The following is a 25260-nucleotide window of genomic DNA, read 5'->3' as shown; positions in this document are numbered from 1 at the left end:
AACAATGGAGAAAAACAATAAAGTTAAAACTTTGCTTGTAATTTGGACATGCTTGTCTGTATTTTCAGGTTATTCAGTGTAAGTTGCTTATTCAAAAGGCACCTGCACTACAGATTTAGAATTATTTCATTTCTATTCGCAGCGGTAAAAAATGAGTAGTGCATATTTCTGGAAAAAGACATACCCTGTCCTGTATGCATATTTCGGGATGCTACAATGCTGGATGTATCAATAATAAAATATACTGATGAGATTCACCTTGATTGACAAATGTAGACTCTCATTAGGAGTTCTGGTCCAATCTAAAAACAAAAACAGACTTAGGTCTTTGTGGACCGGGTAACTGCATTTAGGAGGGCCCTTTGAGCAGAGCCATTTGAAGGTCAGTTTCCACCCAGAGTAGATAGTCTGAATCTCAGTCACCTACCTGTTTGGTCTCCCATACCAAAGTAAGGGGTTTCCCCTCTGTATATGATTCCGCTTCCCCCCCAAATATTTTCTCTGGAAACCGATTGATGCTCTGTCCAGTCTGTCTAGGATCTCCTCCATATATATATATATGTGTGTGTGTGTGTGTGTGTGTGTGTCTATATATATATATATATATATGTATGTATGTCTTTAAAACATTTGTATCCCACCCTATATCATTAAGATCTCAGGGTGGCATGCAGATAAAATCAATTTAAATAGTATAAAGCAATAAATAATTTAAATAGCTAAAAGCATATTAAACCATTAAACAAGCTAATACCATTAAAAATCTAAAACAATATGGCAGTTAAAACAGTGCGCAACTTTAGGGAATGCATTTAGCTCTCATAGGCTTTGGTAAAAAGCCATGTTTTAACTTGGTGCTGAAATGAAACTAATGTAAGGTGCCAATTGGGCCTCCAAGGGGAGGGCATTCCACAACCGGGGTGCCACAGCAGAGAAGGCTCTCTCATGCCCCACCATAGTGTATGTCTTGCACTGGTGGGATGCAGAGGAGGGCTCCTCCAACAGATCTCCGTCCTTGGGCAGGCTTATATAGGGAGAAGTACTCCCTCAAATATCAAGGTCCCAAGCCGCTTAGGGCTTTAAATGTCATCACCAGAACCTTGAATTCTGACCGGAAGTATATTGGCAACTAGTGCAATTCCTTTAAAACTGGTGTTATGTGAGCATCCATCTTGTCAGGATTTAACTTCAGTTTATTGGCCCTCATCCAGCCCATTATAGCCTCGAGGCACTGGTCCAGCACCTTCACTGCCTCAGCTGACTCCAATGACAAGGAGATACAGAGCTGAGCATCATCAGCGTACTGGTGACACCCCACCCCAAAACTCCTAATGACCCAACCCAACGGCACCATATAGATGTTGGACAGCTTGGAGGATAGAATAGAACCCTGTGGCACCTCACAGCATAATAGCCATGGGGTAGAACAAGAATCACCCAATACCACTCTCTGGGATCAGCCCTACAGGTAGGAGTGGAACCAACTGTAACACAGTGCCCCGAACTCCCACCTTGCAAAGCCAATCCAGTCAGATACCATGATCAATGGTGTCAAAAGCCACTGAGAGATTCAGGGGGATCAACAGAGTGGCGCTCCCCTGTCTTTCACATGGAGTAGGTCACCAGTCAGAGCAACCAAGGCCATTTCAGTGCTGTACCCTGGCCTGAAACCAGACTGAAATATTGGGTTTGTTTCCTATTTCCTCCCACATATACTGTATTTCAGACCCCCTTCCCAATGCTGAGACCTATCACTCCAAGCCTGTTTCCTTGTTGTATGCCTTCCAGTTCCTCTTGCATTCCTGTTCCCTTCACTTCTGCACAATTTAGAACTTAAAGTATAGTGTGTCTTTGGCTATAGGGGCATCCCCTGGTGAATGTGTTTCGTTGGTTAGAATGCACAGCATTATGCTCATGAGATTTTCTTCACAGTGACTAAGCTGAAAATTTACTTGCAGACAAATGAAAGTTTAGCTTCTGCGGATTCAAAACCCTATATTTTTGTTACTCTAGGAGAGAAATATTTAATTGTCAAGAATGCCAAAGGTTTGGCATATTTAATGTAGAGAATTAAGCCCTGGTTCATATATTTGTCTCTTAACAAGGTATCACAACCTAGTCTCCCAGCAACTGTACTGACTGCCAGCCCCCAAAAGCATTTATAAGCAGCTATGTTTGAGATCCCCCTTATAACCCTCTTCTTGGCAATGCTTGAGGCAAGGAGGAAACCATTGCTAACTCATCCTTACATTAGTGGAGTGCAATGCTGTGTGTTTTTCTCTCAACAATTTCCTGGTTCCTTCTAGTAAAAACAGTGAAGTGCTCTACAGCTGTGAAGATACGTCAGCAGCATCTGCTCCCTGCACCATCAAAACTCTGCAAATTTACCCCAAAGGAGGGAAAATCCTCGGTGCAACAAAAGGGGGGTGGCACAAATAAACCTTTGGAGGGTTGCAGGATTGGGCCAAATCCCTCAATTTCACATCTCCCCCCCATAGCTATTATCCAAAAACTATGACAGTAAAGTGGAGTTGCACATTTCACACCCCACTCCCAAACATAGCTGGTAGGGCTGCTTCTGTTCGCTATAGCGTTAAAGTGAAATTGTGCAAAAGCCCCCCCCCCCGCTACATGAAGGCTTTATTGTCTCAAAATTGCTATAGTACTTTAGCGATACAGGGGAATTGTGTATTTTCACCCCCCTCCCATTGCTGGCAGAGCTGCTTCTGTTTGCTGTAACACTTTAGCACTAAAGCAAAATTGTGCAAAAGCAAAATTACACATTTCCCCGCTCATAGCCATTTTGCTTCTACATGGAAAAGTGACTAGAGGAGGAAAAGGGGGGTGGGAGCTATAACTCCTTGACAGTTAGCTGGAATGTGACAAAATTGCACAAGTGGGGTGCCCTCATGCGGAGCCTCCAGATGCTATGTGGATTATTGCAGAACTGCACTTCTTCATGAAAAAGTGACCAGTTCTTTCCCTATTCCACTATTTCCCAAGTTGCACAGTTTCAAAGTAGTGATCAGGGAAGCCTGTCATTGTGTAACTTCGCTGTAGTGGGGTAGCACGATAGCACAAAACAGTTATTGTACTCAGGGAAAGCTGTCATTTTGTCACTGTAGTGCCATATCAGGGAAGGCTGTCCCTCGGCTACTTGCCAGATCTTGGAAAAACTGCTCTGTAGGTGGAGCAGAGTGGCCAAATAGTTTTGACTGCTGTTGCCAGGCGACTCTGTCCATGATTGGAATAAGCCATGGTGAGTGCCAGATGATGCAATAACCCATGGTGGGTTAAAAAACCCTTACTGCAGACCATGGGTTATTGTGGCTTATTTTGTCCAAATAAACCATCGTGGATTAAAAAATGCCCAACAGACAACACAATAACCAACGATGGATTAAATAAGCCATGGTGGCTTATTTAACCCATCTTGGGTTATCATGTCGCCCAAACCCAGTCAATTTATGAGCTAGGACTTGAGCCTAGTTCTTACAAACAGATGAGGTGGTAAACCCGAGTCAGGAGTGTACCGCTTCAAACAGCAGATGAGGGTTCACAAGATAGAATGCTATCCCAAGAGAAAACATTCTTAGACACAGAAAACAAGTATGCCAAAGAGAAGGCTAAGTTGGAAGCCTTTCCCTTGACATCTTGTTTTCTGTGTGCAAGGATTTTTAGTTTGTTTATTCAGTTTGTGTGTTTTGTATGTAGGAGGATATAACCACGTAACCCCCTTCCCCCACTCTGAAATGATACAATCCAGAGAGAGATTTACCACCTCATCTGTTTGTACAAACAATATATGCCAGAGACTATGAAGTAGAGTTACTAAAGAACTGTGATATTCTGGCCTGTGGCTTTTTTGTTGTTGAAGAAATAAGCTTGATGGCACAACCACCTTCTAAACATATATTCTGTTTGTACACACACACTTTCCCTCCCTCTCTCCCTGTCTTGTTCATTCTCTCACACACGCTTGCGTGCGCGCACACACCTCACCAGTCCGCTTGTGGGGGTGGAGAAGGGATGAGATAGGCCACTGAGAAGTTCAGCAAGTGCTGTGATGCAAGTATGTCATGCATACAGTGTGTGAGGTGGGGTATCTCCCACATTGAAAGCCATGCACATAATGTACTGTGCAGTTGCATTCTTCTACAGTGTGAATAGGGACTATAGCCAGAAAGTAATGGTAAAGCCTTGGCTGAAATTTGTGGCATCGACTCTACTGTAGGACCCCCATTTCTCCTCCTACCTATGATCTTGCAGCAGTAAAAAAAATCACACATTGGATAGTATTTTCAACTGTAAATGCGAGTAAAATTGTTGTAGCTTCAGCTGTCTTATTTTTTTCCTTCCTTTTTTACAGGTGACGTTGAGAGTCACAAAGTGGAGATTTCTCACAGAACCTAGAAACCCTAGTTTTGGCTGTTCTTATAGACCTATAAAACTGGAAGCCGCAGCTTCACTTACAAATTAGATCTTTAAATGATAGTTTCAGAGGCTTAAGTTGCTCTCACTCTCCTTTATAACATTGCTATTGTGTTGAAATATATAGATACAGCAATGTTGGGTGGTGATTTGGTGGCAAAGATAGTTCTTGTAAGACCTCTGCTGAACTACATGCTTTCAGGAAATTGCATCTGTTATTCTCTAAGTGTTATTTCCTGTCCTTTCGTACCATGTTTTCTAGAAGTTAAAGAAAAACAAATCTGTTCAGCTCCATTAGCTCCTGTACTCTGCCATTATTTACAAAAATAAAGACACGCACAACAGACCTTTTAGAAACTCCCACCAGTGCATCGTAGTGGCAGAATGGGACACTACAGTTTAAAGCTGGATTATGTAGTTTTGCTTTGCAAATGTATTTATTTATTACATTTTTAATCCACTTGATAACAGATGCTCTCTAAGCAGATTACAGAAGCAAAGAGAATAAAATAGAATACAAAATTACAAAAGCTAAAATAATAAAATACAAAACAAATACAAATCTAATGCTAAACACTTCTCCATCTCTCAGCATCATTTTGCTCAGCAAGTAGCATCAATTTGTTTTCATTTTCCTTAAAAAAATACTTTTTATCTATTTTTATCTTTATAAATGAAATAAACAGTTTGTTGTTGTTCAGTCGTGTCCGACTCTTCGTGACCCCATGGACCATAGCACGCCAGGCCTTCCTGTCCTGCGCTCTCTCCCGGAGCGTGCTCAAGTTCATATTCATTGCATCCGTGATGCTATCTAGCCATCTCATCCTCTGCCGTCCCCTTCTCCTTTTGCCTTTAGTCTTTCCCAGCATCAGGGTCTTTTCCAGGGAGTTTTCTCTTCGCATTAGGTGGCCAAAATATTGGAGCTTCAGCTTCATTATCTGTCCTTCCAAAGAGCAGTCAGGGTTGATTTCCTTTAGGATGGACTGATTTGACCTCCTTGCAGTCCAGGGGACTCGTAAGAGTCTTCTCCAGCACCACTGTTCGAAAGCATCGATTCTTCGGCGCTCAGCCTTCCTTATAGTCCAGCTCTCACAGCCATACATTACTACTGGGAAAACCATAGCTTTGATTAGACGGACCTTTGTCGGCAAGGTGATGTCTCTGCTTCTTACTATGCTGTCTAGGTTGGCCATAGCTTTCCTCCCAAGGAGCAAGCGTCTTTTAATTTCATGGCTACAGTCACCATCTGCGGTGATCTTGGAGCCCAAGAAAGTAAAATCTGTCACTGCTTCCATTTCTTCCCCTTCTATATGCCAGGAAGTGATAGGGCCAGATGCCATGATCTTAGTTTTTTTAATGTTGAGTTTCAAACCAGCTTTTGCACTCTCCTCTTTCACCCTCAACAAGAGGCTCTTGAGATCCTCTTCGCTTTCTGCCGTTAGGGTGGTATCGTCTGCATATCGGAGGTTGTTGATAATTCTCCCGGCAATCTTAATTCCGATCTCTGATTCATCCAACCCGGCATTTCTCATGATGTACTCTGCATATAAGTTAAATAAGCAGGGTGACAATATGCAGCCTTGTCGTACTCCTTTCCCAATTTTGAACCACTCGGTTGTTCCATGTCTGGTTCTTACTGTTGCTTCTTGACCCTTGTACAGGTTTCTCAGGAGACAGGTAAGGTGGTCTGGTACTCCCATCACTTTAAGAATTTGCCACAGTTTGTTGTGATCCACACAATCAAAGGCTTTAGCGTAGTCAATGAAGCAGAAATAGACGTTTTTCTGGAATTCTCTTGCTTTCTCCATGATGCAGCGAATGTTGGCGATTTGATCTCTAGTTCCCCTGCCTCTTCTAAACCCAGCTTGTACTTCCGGTAGTTCTCGGTTCGCATACTGCTGAAGCCTAGCTTGTAGGATTTTGAGCATCACCTTGCTGGCATGTGAAATGAGCGCAATTGTGCGGTAGTTTGAACACTCTTTGGCGTTGCCCTTCTTTGGAATTGGAATGTAAACTGACCTTTTCCAGTCTTGTGGCCACTGTTGAGTGTTCCAGATTTGTTGGCATATTGAATGCAGCACTTTAACAGCATAATCTTTTAGGATTTTAAATAGCTCGGCTGGAATACTGTCATCTCCGCTAGCTTTGTTGTTACTAATGCTTCCTAAGGCCCACTTGACTTCACTCTCTAGGATGTCCAGCTCAAGTTCAGTGAGCGCACTATCATGGCTATCAGGGACATTCAAATCTTTCCTGTATAGTTCTTCTGTGTATTCTTGCCACCTCTTCTTAATCTCATCTGCTTCTGTTAGGTCCCTGCCTTCTTTGTCCTTTATCATGCCCGTCTTTGCACAAAACGTTCCCTTGAGATCTCCAATTTTCTTGAAGAGATCTCTAGTCTTTCCCATTCTGTTGTTTTCCTCGATTTCTTTGCATTGTTCATTTAAGAAGGCCTTCTTGTCTCTCCTTGCTATTCTCTGCAACTCTGCATTCAGTTGGGTATATCTTCCCCTTTCTCCCTTGCTTTTCGCTTCCCTTCTTTCGTGAGCTACTTGTAAAGCCTCATCAGACAGCCACTTGGCTTTCTTGCATTTCTTTTTCTTTGGGACGGATTTCGTTGCTGCCTCCTGAACAATGTTACGGACCTCCGTCCATAGTTCCTCAGGCACTCTGTCTATCAGGTCTAATCCCTGAAATCTATTCCTCACCTCCACTGTATATTCATCAGGGATATGATTTAGGTCATACCTGAAAGGTTTAGTGGCTTTCCCTACGTTCTTCAATTTAAGCCGAAATTTTGCAAGAAGCAGCTCATGATCTGAGCCACAGTCAGCTCCAGGTCTTGTTTTTACTGACTGTATGGAGCTTCTCCATCTTTGGCTGCAAAGGACATAATCAATCTGATTTCGATATTGACCATCTGGTGACGTCCATGTGTAGAGTCGCCTCTTGTGCTGTTGGAAAAGAGTGTTTGCTATGATCAGCATGTTCTCTTGGCAAAACTCTATTAGCTTTTGTCCTGCTTCATTTTGTACACCAAGGCCATGCCTGCCTGTTATCCCGGTGATTTCTTGACTTCCTACTTTAGCATTCCAATCCCCTATGATGAAGAGGACATCTTTTTTTGGTGTTAGTTCTAGAAGGTGTTGTAGGTCTTCATAGAACCGATCAACCTCAGCTTCTTCGGCCTCAGTGGTTGGGGCATAGACTTGAATTACTGTGATGTTGAATGGTTTGCCTTGGATTCGTACTGAGATCATTCTATCATTTTTAAGATTGTACCCCAGTACTGCTTTTCCCACCCTTTTGTTGACTATGAGTGCTACTCCATTTCTTCTAAGGGATTCTTGCCCACAATAGTAGATATGATGGTCACCTGAATTAAATTCGCCCATGCCTGTCCATTTGAGTTCGCTGACTCCCAAGATGTCGATGTTCAATCTTGCCATCTCATGTTTGACCACCTCCAGCTTACCTTGATTCATTGATCTGACATTCCAGGTTCCTAAACAATATTGTTCTTTACAGCATCGGATTTTCTTTTCACCGCCAGACACATCCACAGCTGAGTGTCCTTTCGGGTTTGGCCCAGCCACTTCACTCTTTCTGGCGCTACTTGGAAATACCCTCTGCTCTTCCCCAGTAGCATATTGGACACCTTCCGACCTGAGGGGCTCATCTTCCGGCGTCATCTCTTTTAGCCTTGTGATACGTTCCATGGGGTTTTCTTGGCAAGAATACTGGAGTGGGTTGCCATTTCCTTCTCCAGTGGACCACATTTTGTCAGAACTCTCTGCCATGACCTGTCCGTCTTGGGTGGCCCTGCACGGCATAGCTTATGGCTTCACTGAGTTACGCAAGCCCCTTCGCCACAACAAGGCAGTGATCCATGAAGGGGGAAATAAACAGTACCAACAACCTAATCAGTATCTACAGTTTCCCAACAATACAGTATTCTTATGAGGACACATCAATAATGAAAAAGAGAAAAAAGAAAACAGAAGGAGAAGGAAGAAGGAAGAAGAAAGCAAGAAAGAAAATGAAAAAATATAAAGAAGTTACTTAAAAGGATTAAATTTAAACTCAATTACACATCAAGTTCAAATGCCATTCTACTTAAAAGTTATACCTATAACACTGGCAATATTACAATTCAGTACAGCATAGATAATCAACCTTACATTTCAATATCATATCATCAGTCTTAAAGCAAGGAAGCAGGCCTACAATTCATTTCCAATAACCATATATTGCCCTTCAGTTAACATATAATAGTAGAGCTTCACAATTTAACCAGCCTGAAATATTACTAACCAGTCTCATAATAATGATAGTAATAATAATAAAAAGGAAGGAAATTAGAAAGGATAAATAATAATAAGTCACTAATACATTTTATATCGTTGTATAATAATAAAGCTTAAAATCAGCCTTACAACAATCACTAATATATTTTGTACTAGATATATAAATGAGTGTGCACATTTCTATACACCCTCAAACCGTAAATTTAAATACAGTATATCATAGCCATTTAAAGAGAAAGGATTTAAAAGAAAAGGAAAAAAAGGGGGGAAAAGGCAAATATATATGAGCAATTATCTCTGGCCTAGCCTGGATCTTACAGACTAAACATAGCCAGTTGACAAAACATGTTTATAAATTCCAGTTCATGGGGATGGAACAGAAGTCTCATGCATTTTTCCGATTAGCCACGCCTCCGCCATTTCGTGATTTAGAAATTTCTTCACCTGACCTTCAGAAAAAATGCAAAATGTAGCAGGATATTTTAAATGATATTGTAAGTTCATTTGTTTTGCCAGGTTTTTCACTTTGGTAAACTGCTTTCTTTTATCAGCAATTTCTTTGGTGTAATCCGGAAATAACATGACTATCTCGTTTTGATCCCCAAAAAAGACTTCCGCCCCCTCTTGCCAGATGCAGGATATAATTTTTTGTGGCAATTCTTGCAAATTGGACTATAATCGTATAACCAGTCCCTTTGGCATTTGGCACACGGAATGCCTGCTCAATATCAAGTAAATAATCAGATGACACAGGGAGTATCTCATGCAGAAGCTTATCTACAAAAGTAGACAAATTTACATCAGTAGGTAAATCTTTAATACCAATAATATGTACATTTGCTCTGCGCGTGAGAGCCTCAAGTTGGGAGATTCTGGCAAAAAAAATCGTTGTTGAAAGCTTGTGACGCAGTCTCTTTTGCTGCCACCCTATCTTGCAGCTCGTTAACCTTCGCCTCCATTTTTTGCCAAGAAGTGTTAATTAAGTCCACAGCCCCTTGCAGGGCAGTGATGGAATTTTGAATTGTATCCAGCCTCTTAACCTGTTCAACAAATTGCAAGGACACGTTTTTATCAGAGCAAGTAACTCCTCTGTATTTTCGCTTCTCGGAGCCTTTGCCATGGGAGGTACGGGGGGGGGGGGGGTAGATGGAGATCCTGCTCCTTTTTTCCTCCTTGATGTAGCCATCCTTCTCTTTAAACAGATCTTGCAGGTCCTCAAATATTGTTGGTTTTTCTTAATCCATAAACTACATTGGAGCACGTCAGCCCTTATTTCTCCTAATTAAATAGGAGTTTCAAAACAACTTTGAATGATAATTAAGCTCTGGCAGGCTAGCCCTGGAGCCCAGCCCCCCTGCTGCTTCGCAAAGGATGCTATTCTTCCAAGACTTTATCCAGATGCTGCTCTTGCCTCCTCTTTTCATTCCAGGGGAAGATTAATAGGTTTTTCAACCTTTTAAAAGCTGTTTGAGATAGCGTCCCGTGCAGAATGCTGCCAGGGCAACCTTGGCTCCGACTGGAAGTTCCAATTTGTTTTCATTTTCCAAAGATACCAGCCTTTCCCAACCTGGCGCCATCCAGATGTGTTGGTTTGTCCCCTAGTGGGTGGGGATGGTGGGAACTGTAGTCCAGCACACCTGGAGGGCACCAGACTGGTAAAGTCTGATCTAAGCAGCCAGTTGCTGACTACCGTTAAATGGCACCTAGATATTCACTGAAGCAAAACGTTTTTTTCTAGAACACCTCCCAAGCCTGAAAAGCCTGAAACTTGAAGTGATGTCCCTCCCTGCACAAAAAGTATATAAAACAACTGAGACAATTCTGCCTGTGGCGGTGGCTGCCTCCCTTTCCCTCATGGTAAGGTTAGCTCTGGTTTTGCCTACCAAATCCTGAATCCCAAGGTAGAAACTTTTTTTTGCACTGTAGGCATTCTTGCAAGTTCAGGACTTATGGATAGAACCTGGCAACATATTTACTTCATCACAGCTAGTAGAGACTTGCATTAGAATGTATCAGGTTAACAGGTAAGAGTTGTACTCTCCTTGCCAGTAAATATTGCATTGGCGAGAAAAGCTTGGAGCCACTACAGTCATTCGGATGAGGTGCATGGGACTGTCTATGACTCCACTATCTCACCAATCGTCCCTGTCCTGAAAGAGTTTGACACTCTAAAATTTAATGTGGGCAGGGAGAGGCTGTTCTCTACCCTAGTAGCAGCGCAGCCAGTAGTGGTTGCTGCTTTTGGTTCACAGACAAGGTCAGCTCCAAGTGCTTGCTACAATGAGTGCTTCCTTACACTAGTGCTGGAAGATTAGCACCAGATCTTGTGATTTCCTGTCATTGTCTGGTTCTTGACCGGATTTTGTGCTGAAGTTACTGGTAAAAAATCATTTTTAATTTAAAACGCCTTGGATACAAAGTAATTTAGTATTGTACCCATTCCTTTTAAGTCTGGAAAGTGAATACGGTGTGTTTGTGTGTGTGTGTGTGTGTGTGTGTGAGAGAGAGAGAGAGAGAGAGATTGAGAGAGAGACAGAGAATATTGGTGGCGGCAGCTAGATTAAATTTGTGATGTAGAAACACAGTGTTCTGTAAAGCTGTCTATTGCAAGTAAAAAGCTTGTATCCATGCTTCTGCTATGTCTGTGTGGGAGGAAGGGGTGTCATATTTTTCAGGGGCTAGATCTGTTTTCCTGTTGTTACATTTTGGATTAAGAGTATTGGAGCATGAATGCAGTGTGTCCACTGGCTCTCTTTAGCCCAGATATGCAAATTGCATGTGCTAAAATATGCATACTAATCTCAGCCTCCATTTTGGGATACATTTCCAGTGCGACCGTTTATGCTAAAAGCACTGCCCACATCTGCTCTGTCATATTTCTTATTGGAAATACTTTTAAAATCATTCATTTAAAACAAAAGGAACTTTTCTGTTCCCTTTCATTCACTTCAGTGGAGATCTTGCACATTTGAAAATAAAACAGCTAGGGTTTTAATTGATGGGTCTAAGAAACTTATTGCGTAGCAAATATAAAACAGAAGGGGACACAAATGTTTTCTGTTAAATTAGTTGCATTTTCAAATCGAATAGAGAAGAAGTTGTGATTGAGCTGAGAAAGGAATAGTAGAAATAGAAAAATAAATGTGAAATGTTTCACAACATATTCTTGACCTGTTTAGCAACAGTGCATAATATACAAAAGCATAAAGAATGTTATTGCAGTAGGTAAGCTTATGAATAGCTTGTAGCATATGCCATCTTTTTGTATTGAGAAAGTAAAACATGATTTTCAGGATAGCATTTCCTACATGGATATGGCAAAAGCAAATTAGAGCTTCATATTTAAATATGTGATAAGTGGTTTTACTCATGTCCAGTTTTGTTGGTTGTACTTGAATTATAGTACAGCACATAGGTCTCCATATTAAATCTGTAGAATGATCCAGCATCAGCAGAAAAAAATTCTAGGTAAAGCGTTATCTTAAACAGGCGTTTGAGATTTTGGTTATACATATTTGTTTATAATTTATTAATTTTATCAGTTGGTTGAAAGACATATGATTAATTAAAACCCTATAGTTGGTTGGTGCTCATGCTTTTCCACTAATGTGGAAAAGGAGGAATAATCCAAAAACATCTGAGACATAATCCTCGTTATTTCTGGCAAATTTGTATTTTCTCCTCCCCAATTTGGAGTAGAAAACTTGTGTACCTTCAGCAGTGATTGTTTTACTGCTCACTTCCAGTGAGTCACCCCATGCTGATAATGAATGGTGGGGGAATGGCCTTTGGGCTTTGGGAGACATCCTCTTTTTCCCCAATCTTTGGATTCTCTCTCCCTAGCAGGGAGATGCTGTTTTCTAGCAATTTCTGTTAGCGTATACACAATAGGTGTGCCTGTACAAACACGTTTAAACAGCAGTATTTAGTGGTAGAGAATTCTTTTTAGAAACCTTAGGGTTTTGGACCTCCTCTGTGGCTCCCCTCCCTCACATTTACTGTGCAAAAGGTCTGAAGCCTGGGTCACAACTGTAAGATGATAGCTAGAGAGAAAGGGGAAAATCCTACTTGGAAAACATGTTTGTGATTCACCTCTTCTGCAGTCCTACTACAGAGTGATCTTGAAGGACATGTAATAGAGAACATATGCTGATAGGCATAAGAATATGAGAGTATGCAAGGAATAGATGTTGTCCTAGGACTAGGAGCTACCTTATATTGGGCAAGATTAGCCACCTGCTGTCTGTTTTTAGTACTGATTGGTAATACTTCACAAGGGTTTCATGCTCTGTGTTGTTTTCCAGGTTTATGATATCCTTTATTTGACGATGCTTAGTATTGAACCTCTGACTTTGTAGATGCACAGGCTCTAACACTTAGCTACTATCCCTCCCTGCATGTCAGAAAAATTTGAATGCACAGAGGAGGTAAAATCAGAGAACTAGTACTATGCAGTGGATGATGGTGTGGGATGGTCCTACACCAGGGTGTCCTTGCAGCTCAGATATGAACTAATTGGGCAAATGTGAACACAGGATTTTAGTGTCAGTTGCCTTTTGTAAAATGGGGATAATTGTTCAGTTTTATATAGGTGCCACTCCATCAGCTGTACTGAGAGCCTAGCAACTTTTGTTCTTCCTCTCCCTCACCTGTCACCTAGCAGTAGTCATTCCATCAGACAGCAGCAGAGGAGAGAAGGGAAGCAGGGCCACTCCATTGGCTCTGCTGAGAGACCTGCTCCATTTGGCTTCTCCTATGCCTGAAACATTTCCATCCCAGTTGGTTCTTATAAGAACTTCATAACTTTAAGAACTGGTGCCTGAGTTTGTTGGTTTCCCCCTTCCTCCCTATCCCCTATTTTAATGGGTCATATCTTTTAGGTTGTGAGCCTGAGGGCAGGGTCTGTCTTGTTTTTTATGGATGTGTAAGCCACTCTGGGAGCCTTTGTGGCTGAAAAGTGGGGTGAAAATATTTTAAATAAATATATGGGGATATTTATGGCAGATGAACTTGAGCACGCTCTGGGGGAGAGCGGAGGACGGGAAGGCCTGGTGTGCTATGGTCCATGGGGTCATGAAGAGTCGGACACGACTGAACGACAAAATTTATGGCAGAGTCTTCTAGTCCCTGGCAGTTCATGTTATTGGCTCTTCCTCCAGAGGTGGGGGCAGAAGGAGCTGCAGATGGACTCAATACCTGACTGATTGGTTAAAATATCAGCCCACAGAAACAGTCCATCTGCTGAATACCTCAAGGCCACAAGAACTGAAACATAGGAAACTGTCTTAGAAATGAAGCTTCTTTCCCTTGTGGCTTTCTTCTCTGTAGATTTCAATAGCTTCCCAGTAGAAAGAACAGGAGTTTCTTATAAGGGGACCTTTTATTTGTTGAAGAAGAGAGACATTCTCAGCCATTTTATTTCTCTAGGTAAAGTCAGCCATTTTGTTTATTTTCCCCCCCCTCCTCCTCCCTCCCAAAGCCCGAGGGAACTCCTTTTGTGTGGTGAGCACCAGTAAGTTGGCCAGTGGACTTTATGAAAATGATTGAAATTTGAAACTTGTTATGGATATAGTTGCCCTTAAGGAGTTATGGAATGTTTGTCCTTGAAAGAAAGAATTTGACTTAACAGCTATTTTTTTTTGCTGTTCTAATGAGCATGTAGAGCAAACAGAAAAAGAAGTTGTTATATTCAGAGACATGTACTATGCATGTTCTAAGAAAGATAGCAGCTGGCTGAAGACATCAGAGAAACCCTTAGCAAAAGTAATTTTTTGCCAGTACTAAATAATTCAAGATTGGGCATGTTTAGCCTTGAGAAGAGAAGACTCAGGGGGGATACGATAGTACTCTTCAAGTACTTGAAATATGGTCACGGAGAGGAAGGCCAGGATCTCTTCTCGATCATCCCAGAGTGCAGGACACGGAATAATGGGCTCAAGTTACAGGAAGCCAGATTCTGGCTGAACATCAGCAAAAACTTCCTGACTGTTAGAGCAATACGACAATGGAACCAATTAGGCTCTCCCACACTGGAGGCATTCAAGATGAGGTTGGACAGCCATCTGTTGGGGATGCTCTGACTTAGATTCCTGCATTGAGCAGGTTGGACTCGATGGTCCCCTTCCAACCCTACTATTCTATGATTCTGTGATTCTAAAGTGTTTGTAATCCATGATATTGCAGACTTTAGAGCCTGGGAAAGAATTGCTTCATATAAATTTGCTTTGAGAAGAGAAATTTCTTTGCTGTGTCAGAATTTGTGATTATTCTTTTGCTCTGTTGCCATCCTCCATTCATGACAAATCTTTAATTAAAATTTTGACAGCTAGAGGGGCACCATTTTGAATTTCAGTAAGGGAGGGAGGACAAAGAGATTTCTCTAGTGAGGGCAAGATTCATAGCAAAATTCAAAGGCCTGCTCCTATTAAAGATACAGAACATTGTGATGCCAAACACTGTAGGTAACAGGACGTCCCAAAAGATGAGAAATGTTGAATATGTTGAAGATTAAATGCCCCCTGTGAATTTTAAGAGCACCTGTGGTTACTTTTTGTACCTCATAATAACTGTAGAAATGTGTTCTGCACAGAAAAGATGTCCCTTCATGGACTTTTTTGGATGTGTGTCCCACTAAACACAGGGGTGGACTACTGTTCAAAACTCCATGCACCTTTTCATTACTACTGTTTGAAACGATGATGCTAGAATGCCTTGGCAGCAGTATCATAGATGCTTTTTCAGCTGACATGGAAAACATGTTTCCTCCTGAAAGCAGCACCAATCCTTGCTCATTAGTTTGCTCTGAGATTCTGGTACTCATGTTCCTATCTGGTGGACCTTCAAGCTGGAATTTTCTCCTGCCCTGCTGAATTTGGGTTTACCTCAGTCTCAGTAGTTAGCAACGGATTTACCCCAGTCTCAATAGACATCTTTGACCTGGGAAGTCCCATCAGCCACAGTGCTTGGTGTCACAGCGCTCTGTAGCTTTTCCATTAAGAATCTGTAGGCCAGGGGCACTGTAGAACACAAAGGTATCTGACTTCTAGAATTAAAATCAACCTTTTCTTGAGAGACATGACAGCAGTTTTGGGGGGGAGTTGGGACGGGGTGGAGGGAGTGGAAAAGTCCAAAATAATGTCTCACATGCTTTGCATCTCTTGTCTGAATGCAAACATTTATTAGCCGCCCATCTGGCCGGCTTACCCAGCCACTCTAGGTGGTGCACAATACTAATAACAAATTTACATAATCAACTGAAAAAAAAATAACAAAACAACACTGCTGTAAAAAACCCTAACCCACCCCAAATGCCCACCTGAACAGCCAGGTTTTTAAAGCCCGGTGGAAGCTCATCAAACATTAGAACATGCTTTTGGAAAGTAAAGGGATTGTCTCAGCCATCTTGGATTAAGAAAATTGATAGATTAGTTGAGAAGTTGCTTTACAAAATGACTCAAGAAATCATTAGTTTTGATGGTGCCACACGGTACTTTACAGTAGTCACATCACAGATTATTAAGATTAATTTTGTTGCGTATTTATGCATATTAAGGCCTCATCCAATGAGGTGGCTATTACTTGCCTGCGACATTGTGTGCATACAACTGTGGTTTTCCTTCTATTTCATTTCAGCAACTGGCAACACACCACAAACCACTTTTAAAATTTCCCCAAGTTTAAAAGGTGATTTGGCAGAGGGAGCATCTGAAGAAACAATAAAGACCTAGGAATTTGGCATGTATACACACACAATTTTTTGACATTTGAAAGACTGATGAGCCTTTCTTTTAATACAGAGGTCCTCTTATGGTGCATTTTCACTTAAAGAGGAACTATAAACCTACCAAACATTATGGGAGTCAAGGCAAAGAAAATGTAAAAGGCTTGACGATAAGTGACTCAAGAAGTAGTCCACCTACTCCATGATCTTCTTGAAAAAGCTAGCATTCTGCCTACCTGAGGATTTTGTATACTCCCCAAACCTATAGCTGCTTTATGGTTATCCTGTCCATCACTGCCTAAGTCTCCATGAGACTTTCAAGCTTGTAGAATCTGAGGTAACTAGCAGCTAGTGGAGGTTAACTGGCAGGTGTGGGTGAGAATTCAGGGCTTATTCTTTTTAGCATTAGCCAGCAAAACAGAGCTGCAGCTACATCCAGGCTCATAAAACATTCTCAAGGGAATGCCAAAGTGATCAAGTAAGTTTGCAGACTTTTAGGAAGGCCCCGAAAACTTACTTGTTTACTGTGTCCTTCCCCTGATTATGGTTTGTCGGACTGGGTTGTAGGTGCAATTGTGTGTTTTGTAGGTTTTGTCTTACGCTGGTGTCTGGATTTTTTTTCTTTTAATGTTTGCTGTTTTTATTACCCCATTGGTTTTTATTATGTGAATGTTATTGTTGTATGCTGCCTTGGGAGGGCTCCTGCCCTGAAAGGCAATCAAGAAATATTTTAAAGAAATAAATTGAATACAATTGTTGTGGGGTTTAATCTTTTGTGGGAGCCAGCAGTAGCCATTAGAAAATATTGTTTTGGTTTTCTCAGCAGCTCTTGCTAATTTTGCACCTCAGTTTTCATTGTAAACACCTGTTTTTCCAGCAAAGTCCATTAGGCTTTGGTGAGCCTTGGATGAGAGAAATCTGATATCCACCAACCCAGGGATATACCCTCTCAAATATTCATCTGTGGGACATGGGCCACTGCTACCCATACCCTACAATGGTATAGCACATCTCCATCTTTTCCTTTCTTGATCAAGCTCTCTTGGGCCTTCTAATGCAGGTCCCCTCCCCTTCACAGACTGACCATATATTATCAATAGCTGAGCCATAAGAAGTTCCAGTTTATTACATGTTTAATCTATTTATTTTACTTAGAAGCACACCCATCACTAGGGCTTTAAAATGGCAATTCCCATATAAAATCATATTAAAAAGTGACTAAGTACATTTCAGGCCCTTAGGGGTCTTAGAAGTCAGCTCAAATAACAATATATTCACTGCACTTGCTTGTTTCCAGTAATACCAGTCTGTACACTAATATTACAACAGACACATTTTTAAATTCAATCCAAGTTTACATAACCAGATGTAGTGCTGCAGTTGTGTGATTTAGGCTGCAAGTCATAAACCAGTTACACTGCATTTCTTAGATGCTAGCAAGCAGAGTTCTGTTGCCTATTCCTGTTGGTTTCACTTTGCTTCAGATTAAGTTGAAAAGCTACTTCCCACTCAAATCCATCTTTCAGGCTAAGAAACTATTTGATGATTCAGTTCAAGAAACTCTTCCATTCACTTTTTTTAAGTCATGTCATAGAAATAAATAGGTGGTTACTTTTCACTGTCTTCTTGAACCCAGAATAGCAAAACCGGGTACAGCAGGTATACCCATAAAAATGCAACATAAAGAAATGTATTTATCTTTTTCCAGGTAGCATTGACCACTTTTTTTACCTGCCTAACAACAACAAAAAATACCACCAATTCTTTTTCCTTACTTACTGGCAGTAGATTTTAGTTATAAATTTTATTTCCAGCAGTTTAATGTTTTTGTGCTGTATTCTGTATTTTTTAATTTTTTTAATTGTATTTTTAAATTTAACTTCTCACTGTAAGCTGCCCAGAGAATGTTAGTTATGGAACAGCATATTTCTTTTGTAAATAAAGAAATAGATAACATAAATATAGATTGATTTAGATTGTAACTCTTTCAACAAAACTGGAATTGTCTCCCTTCCAAGCACTATCTCTGCGCATGAATTGTTAAGTCTTTGGCTTCTAATTTTTGTCCATGTAAAATAATTTGATAATGACATATTCATGGCCAAAATGTTTGCAGGGGTACGGAAGTTATGATTGAAAAGTCACCCACCAAACTCTGGTTTGCTCTGCAAGGCAAAACCTGGATATGGTCAAATGCAAGGCCTTTTGTACCACTGCTATAGTATACTTCCCAGCATTGAAGCAAAAAGACACAACAATTTCACTGTGTAAATCTTCTTCCAAGATTACTTATTTATTTATTACATTTATATCTTGCCCTTCCTCCAAGGAGCTCATAGCAGCATAGATGGTCTCCCTGCTCCCCATGTACCTGAACTAGGCTTTCCTCACTATAGTCCAATACTCTGTTACATCACGCAGTTAGGAAATATTGGTAGGGCTGCACAGGGATCATTCTAACAACTATATCCATGTCACTAAGACATGGGGCCTCCTTGTGCTATGAAATGTTGCTACCACAAGCTTAATAAGTTAAAAGATTATTATCTGTTGTCCAGGTCCATAGCCCCAAAAGACCATAAGAAGATCACTAGGCATCCTGGTTTATTACCCCCAAACAAGACAAGATTTTGGTTTATTGTTCGCTCATAAAACTTGGGAACAAAAAAACAGGATCCTGGATTCAGACATCATGTTAAGCTATTGTTTCCTGATTAGTTTCACCCTCTCACACAAAGGAAGGAGTGAACAGATCACATGTACCAGCATACTGTTTGTTCACAGTAGGCCAGGATAAGCCAGGAATCCTGGCTTATTATTATGGCCTCTGTCTAGTTTGTACCAGTACAAATCCTGTGTCCTGCAGAAGCCATTTGCAGACAGTGGGATAAGGATAGGTTGGGAACTATGCTCATATTGTAAAACTGTTATTTTATTTTAAATATCCCTCTCATCTGCTATAAGCATTCTGGTATTATATCCGAGGGGTTCATTTTCAGGACACTGATGTCTACTATAAATTGCATATATGTTAATGCCTGTTATTGATCAACTGTTTCTTACTCTGAAAGTGGCACCATTAGAACAAAGTTATGTAGTGATTAAAATGCATCATTAATCTTTTTTAAAATAGGGATTCTAGCTTGAAACGGCATTATAGGCGATTTATGGCTGATCTGTACCTTATGCCTGCTGCTTCTGGAAAATTTTGTAAGAAATACAAATATAAAGAAATATAGATAAAGGGTAGAATAGCACTAGCTTTATTATGGAACCTGACAATTTCTGAGAGGGTCAGTTTATGTGGCAAAATATGCCTCCAGATTTCTATCTTGAGAATAATGTGGCACCTGAGTATGCAGAAGTTGTCCATCTATATACCAGTCCATGAAACCACACACTTACTGTTTGATAAAAAGTGTTAAAAAAACGTACAGAATCAGATTGCTGTAGTTAACGTAATTTCCTATATAGCCTTATTTGTGGGAGGTGCAAGATAATCATATTGTTATCTATTTTATAATTCATTATTGCTATTTTTCTACTGCAGTTAAACAAATAAAGGGGTCATGGCACGCTTAACGAAACGGCGGCAAGCAGATACAAAAGCTATTCAACATCTTTGGGCGGCTATAGAAATAATCCGAAACCAGAAGCAAATTGCTAACATTGACCGTATTACAAAGTAAGTGTTTTTAAATACTACTAATAAAAATCATACGAGCCAAAGAGAAAATGCCAGTAATGAGAATGGTGCAGCATAGAGGCATTTTTCCCTTGCATAAAATAATAATCCATATACTGTTGTTCAAGTCCTTTCAAGTCCTGGACCATGTGCAGAGTTGGAAAAAGAAAACTGTACGATTTGTATTTGAACTGTTTTCTGTCTTACCTAGTCTCTTGTCATTAGTAGCATCTGGCACATTATAGGAAGATGAAAAGGTTTGTTGTCAAGTGTAAAACCATATCCTCACCACAAAGATTTCATATTAAATCTTTAAAACTTTTCTTATAAAACAGCATGTGAAAACTGCCCAGTTATGAGGGAATTTTTATTTGCACCTTTTCTTCCCACGCTATGTAGTATCATTGCCTGCATTCAGACATAACTGCAAATGTCTAAGAAGAAGGGACCATAGCCCAGTGGTAGAACTCATGCTTTGCACGCAGCAGATCCTCATTCAATCCCTGCCGTCTTCTGTTAAAAGGCTCAGATAGCAGGTGATGGGAAATCGTGCTTTTCTGCTTAAGACCCTGGAAAAACAATGCCAGGGTAGTATGACTGGGTATAATGCAGTTTCTTATGTTCCATGATTTGGCATTATGAGAGTGAGCAGGCCCAAGCACTCTCCTCCTCTTCATGCACTCTCTCCTCTCCTCTTTCTCCATGTGCAAAGGGAGGAGATTAGAAATTCCCATTTCATTCCTAGTTTGTTGCAACACATAATTGTGTCATTTTGTTCGAACTGGGAAACCATGTTTGTGGTCAGGCTATAGTTTGTGCAAACCAAGGACCACAAGCCATGGTCTAACCCTATTTTGTGATCTTGGGCATAAATCCAGTGTACCATTAGTGGACAAAATTGCTGCACTAGTGGAGCTCACATGCCTTTTCCTGTGGTGCAGCAAACTAGCAGACCACTTTGTAAACCTAAGATCTGCAAGTGGTTGCAAAAGCAGAACTTTACTTGGATTCTCCCTGAGTGCATAGTCCAGAACTTGATTTCCACCAGCACAACATCATTTGCGCTAGTGGAATGATACTGTTGGATATAACCCTTGGTACTGTGCCTTGTACAAACCAGAGTTTGCTGGGTTTGGGTGATATGGCAAAGTGGTTTGTCACAATCCAGGAATGGAAGCTTCTAATCTCCCCCACTTGTGCATGAATGAAGGAGAGGAGCCTGAGGCTCGTGCCTGTTTCTTCTTGTAATGCCAAACCATGTCTGAATGTAGTATTGTGTCATGCGGTGTCGATACATCCTACTGATAGCAGCATGGCAACTGCAAAGCCAGAACGTATGTCGTAGCAATTTCTGCTTTGAGCAGCCACCTCTGTTAATGTTTTGTGATATGTGATGTCACTTTGCGGCATGGGTGATATTACAGCCATTGCATTGTGGCCTCCAGATAAGAAACTTACTGTTATCATGGTAGGTGAAGGCTGTCTGCTGAACAAATAACTTATTCCACTTTCAGGTGGGTTTATAGCAAACATGTGGGCATTGCTTATTGATTAAAAGAAGGAAGGGATACTTAGGGCAAAAGATCATCTAGTCCAGACTCTTGAGTATTAAAAGGTTCACTATGATTTTCTGCTTTGGTTAAAAGAAGTTTAAAAATCTGACTAAAACAGCCTTGCAGTTAACTTGTTATCCAATTCCTTCTGATGAGCAGATTGTCAAGACAACTGTTCTACTCATTCTGTGACACAGAGGTAAATATAAGTGAGCTAGTAATTGTTTTGTAGGCTGGTACGCTTTTCTTACTTATCTGCAAGGCTGAATTAAATTACAGTATGTCCCAAGAAGGGAGAAAGAGGGACTGTGATGTACTGATGCAAGATATAAGTCTAGGATAAATTGTATTTCATTGTGCAGCTGGGAAAGGTTGGAATAAATGATCAAGCCTGCAATCCAAAGAAGCATGTGGTTCATGAACATGATGAACCTTAGCCAACAGCTCTTTGAACTGCATTGCGAACTGCTCTTCTAAGTAGAGAATTTAACTTGATAATTATGTATCAAGATGGAATTTTGTTGCTGTTGTTTTGTCACTCAATCAGAACCTAATCGTTAGTCACCAGCCCTTTTTATAGGGACAAAAGAAATTCTTCTCTATTTGAAATATGGCAATCAGACTCAGATTATGCAAACAAGATCTCCAATCTACAGCTGCTGTTGCCTCTTCAGAAAATGGTTAATGGGAAAAACACCCAGACAGTAATACTGGGTATGCTTCCCTGGAATCCATGGGACTTCTTGAAATTCACTGAAATTAATGCACTGAATATGAAAATGGATGAGAGATACAGTGCAGAATCTTGAAGGTTTGGGGCAATGACATATGGCAGAAAATAAAGCAATGGCTTGTAATTAGCCTGGTTTGCAAGTTTTGTTTTTGGGTTTGTATAGCATTCTTGAGTTTATGAAGGAAAGAAACATACAAGATGCAAACAGGCAACATCCTTTGAGTGTTAATAGAAATTTATTTCCTTCAGTGTGGATTCAGCATAGGAGATGTGTACCATTAAAATAAAATAAAAAACCTCCAGAATCATCTATCTAGTTCTAATCAAAGTTAGTATAATTAAAATAATTGTACTTCTGCCACATACTAAAGGCATATTCATGCCATGGCCAAAGAGTGTATACAGAGCCTACTAAGGGGCACTGGGATTGTGTGCTCATCCCTACTCTCCTGTGCCTAAAAAAGATATTGTAGAGTTGGAAAAAGTGCAGAAAAGGACAACTAAAATGATCAAGAGGCTGGAGCAACTCCCTTATGAGGGAAGTTTACAACAACTGGGATTGTTTAGCTTGGAGAAAAGGCAAGTAAGGGGAGACATGATGTAGGTGCACAAAACTATGCATGGTGTGGAGAAAGTGGATAGGGAGACATTTTTCTCCCTCTCATAATACTAGAATCTGAGATCATTCCATGAAGTTGATTGGTGGGAAATTTAGGACAGATAAAAGGAAGCACTTCTTCAGTGCATAATTAAATCATGGAATTTGCTACCACAAAATGTAGTGATGGCCACCAATTTGGATGGCTTTAAAAGGAGGTTAGACAAATTCATGGAGGATAAGGCTATCAATGGTTACTAGTTCTGATTGCTGTATGCTACCTCCAGTATCAGAGGCCTGTGTACACCAGTTGCTGGGGAACTGAGCTGTTGCACTCATGTCCTGCTTGTGGGTTTCCTATGGGCAGCTGGTTGACCACTGTGTGAACAGAATGCTGGACTAGATGGACCCTTGGTCAAATCTAGCATGGTTCTTCTTACATTCTTATGTGCCTGCCTATCCCTGCATATATGCCTTCCAGTGAAAATGGAGCATATTGATGGGGTCAATCCTTTTTCTAGGTGGAAGGGTCCACCTAGAGCACTGTGCAGCCTTTTCTGGGTTGGGGAGGGTAGTAACTCAGATATAGACCACATGCTTTCCATGCAAAAAGTCCCAGGTTCAATCCCTTTCATCGCTACGTAGGGCTGGAAAATGCTTCTGCCTGAAATCCTGAAGAGCTGCTGCCAGTAGGTGTAGACAATATTGAGCTAGATGGACCATTACTCTGACTTAGCATAAGGCATGTTTCTAGGTTTCTGTGATCAGGCTTATTATGTGTACACACACACATGCCTGACTTACAAGTTATGAAATACGTGTAGTTATGCACACAAACCTGCTGGCCCACTATGTGGGATTCAGACCTGTTCATGTCTTTGGCAAAGGTGTGAATAGATCCTACATTTGTAGTCTTCAAACATATTCTTCTGAAGATGTGCTTTGACCTCACTGGAAATGTGTAACTAAACCCTTATTTTTCACTCTTGAGTCCAGTCCACCTTTTCCTGCACAATCATTTAAACTGTTCAGGAACAGTTCCTCTTTGCAGTTTAAACCATCTTTGGAAGGGGGGTATCAAATTGGACTCATTATGCCCATTTCCTCCAACACCAATTCCCACTTTGTCCACCCCCGCTTTAGACCCCACGGCTGAAAGGAAGCAAATTCCCTGTTCCAGCCCGCTAAAAACTGGCACTTCTGTAATGCTCTCTGCTGCCAGGGTTCAGAGGCAACATGAAGACAGTATGCATGTGTGGTCCTTGGAAGCTGCAAGGGTTTCCCCCCCCCCATAAAACTAAGATTATTCTTAATACCTTAGGGATCCCCTGGCATATGGAAACCCACTTTGCCCTTCTCTCTGGGCCTGTTTTGGTACCCAGTGTGTCCATACATGACATACCTACTTTACTAATAAGGGAAGTGATTGAAAATCAGAGTTAAGGCTCACTTGCAAAACTGTGTGGGGATGTTTCACAGGAACTCCCTGTTTCCAACCAATGCTGTGATTCCCACCATTTCCATGAGCACTAAGCTTATTTATACGTTAGGGCAGGAACATTTCAGCCCTCTTTGAAACAAAGTGAGATTTAATACTAGATATAAATGTACATCACATGGAAAATATTTGCCAACTTTTCATGCTCAAAATGGAGAGGGAAGTATGTTGTGGGAGAACTGGAATTATTTTAACACAATATGATATGTGTGGGATTGTTTATAGGTGCAATTTACCACAGATATACTGAGAGTTGAGAAATGCCTTAATGCAGGCTATGCATTAAAAATCTCCTTAAATCTTAAACCTCTTAAATCTCCTCCTATTTTTCTCAAAACTAAGTAAAGTAATAGAAACTTGTAGTATGACCATCTAGTTTTAGTAACATTGATAATATTCCCAAAGGATGATTCTAATAAGGTTACTGTTTTCATAGAATCATAGAATAGTAGGGTTGGAAGGGGCCTACAAGGCCATTGAGTCCAACCCCCTGCTCAGTGTAGGAATCCAAGTCCGAGCATCCCTGAGAGATGGCTGTCCAGCCTTATCTTGAATGCCTCCAGTGTGGGAGAACCCACTACCTCCCTAGGTAATTGGTTCCATTGTTTTATTATTGTTATAGGGTGTTGGGGCACTGGGGTGGGGCTGATGCAGTGATTGGTGGGTGTCATGTTTGCCCAGAATCCGATATAGCTGCTTAACCACAATTGGGAAATAAGGTGTTTGGCTCTGAAG

General features: G+C 40.9%; 1 protein-coding gene across 22 annotated transcripts in view; it reads left to right on the top strand.

Annotated features, from left to right (window-relative positions):
- Positions 1-25260, top strand: part of ZMYND11 (zinc finger MYND-type containing 11) — a 120552-nt gene that overhangs the window by 41594 nt on the left and 53698 nt on the right. For 15 of the 22 annotated variants that reach the window (XM_084859274.1, XM_084859272.1, XM_084859265.1 and 12 more), the window contains one exon: positions 20009-20143. In XM_084859274.1, the coding sequence (XP_084715400.1) occupies positions 20028-20143 (116 nt within the window). In that variant the 5' untranslated portion in view covers positions 20009-20027. Of the gene's footprint in view, positions 1-10476; positions 10596-20008; positions 20144-25260 lie in introns of all 22 variants that reach the window. The other 7 variants (XM_084859273.1, XM_084859266.1, XM_084859262.1 and 4 more) reach the window with 1 other exon arrangement.

This window comes from Heloderma suspectum, chromosome 5, assembly GCF_057233095.1.
Source record: "Heloderma suspectum isolate Gila_16-S chromosome 5, 16-S_ref, whole genome shotgun sequence".
Taxonomy (NCBI): Eukaryota; Metazoa; Chordata; class Lepidosauria; order Squamata; family Helodermatidae; genus Heloderma; species Heloderma suspectum.
This window is presented reverse-complemented; position numbering and strand designations above follow the sequence as displayed.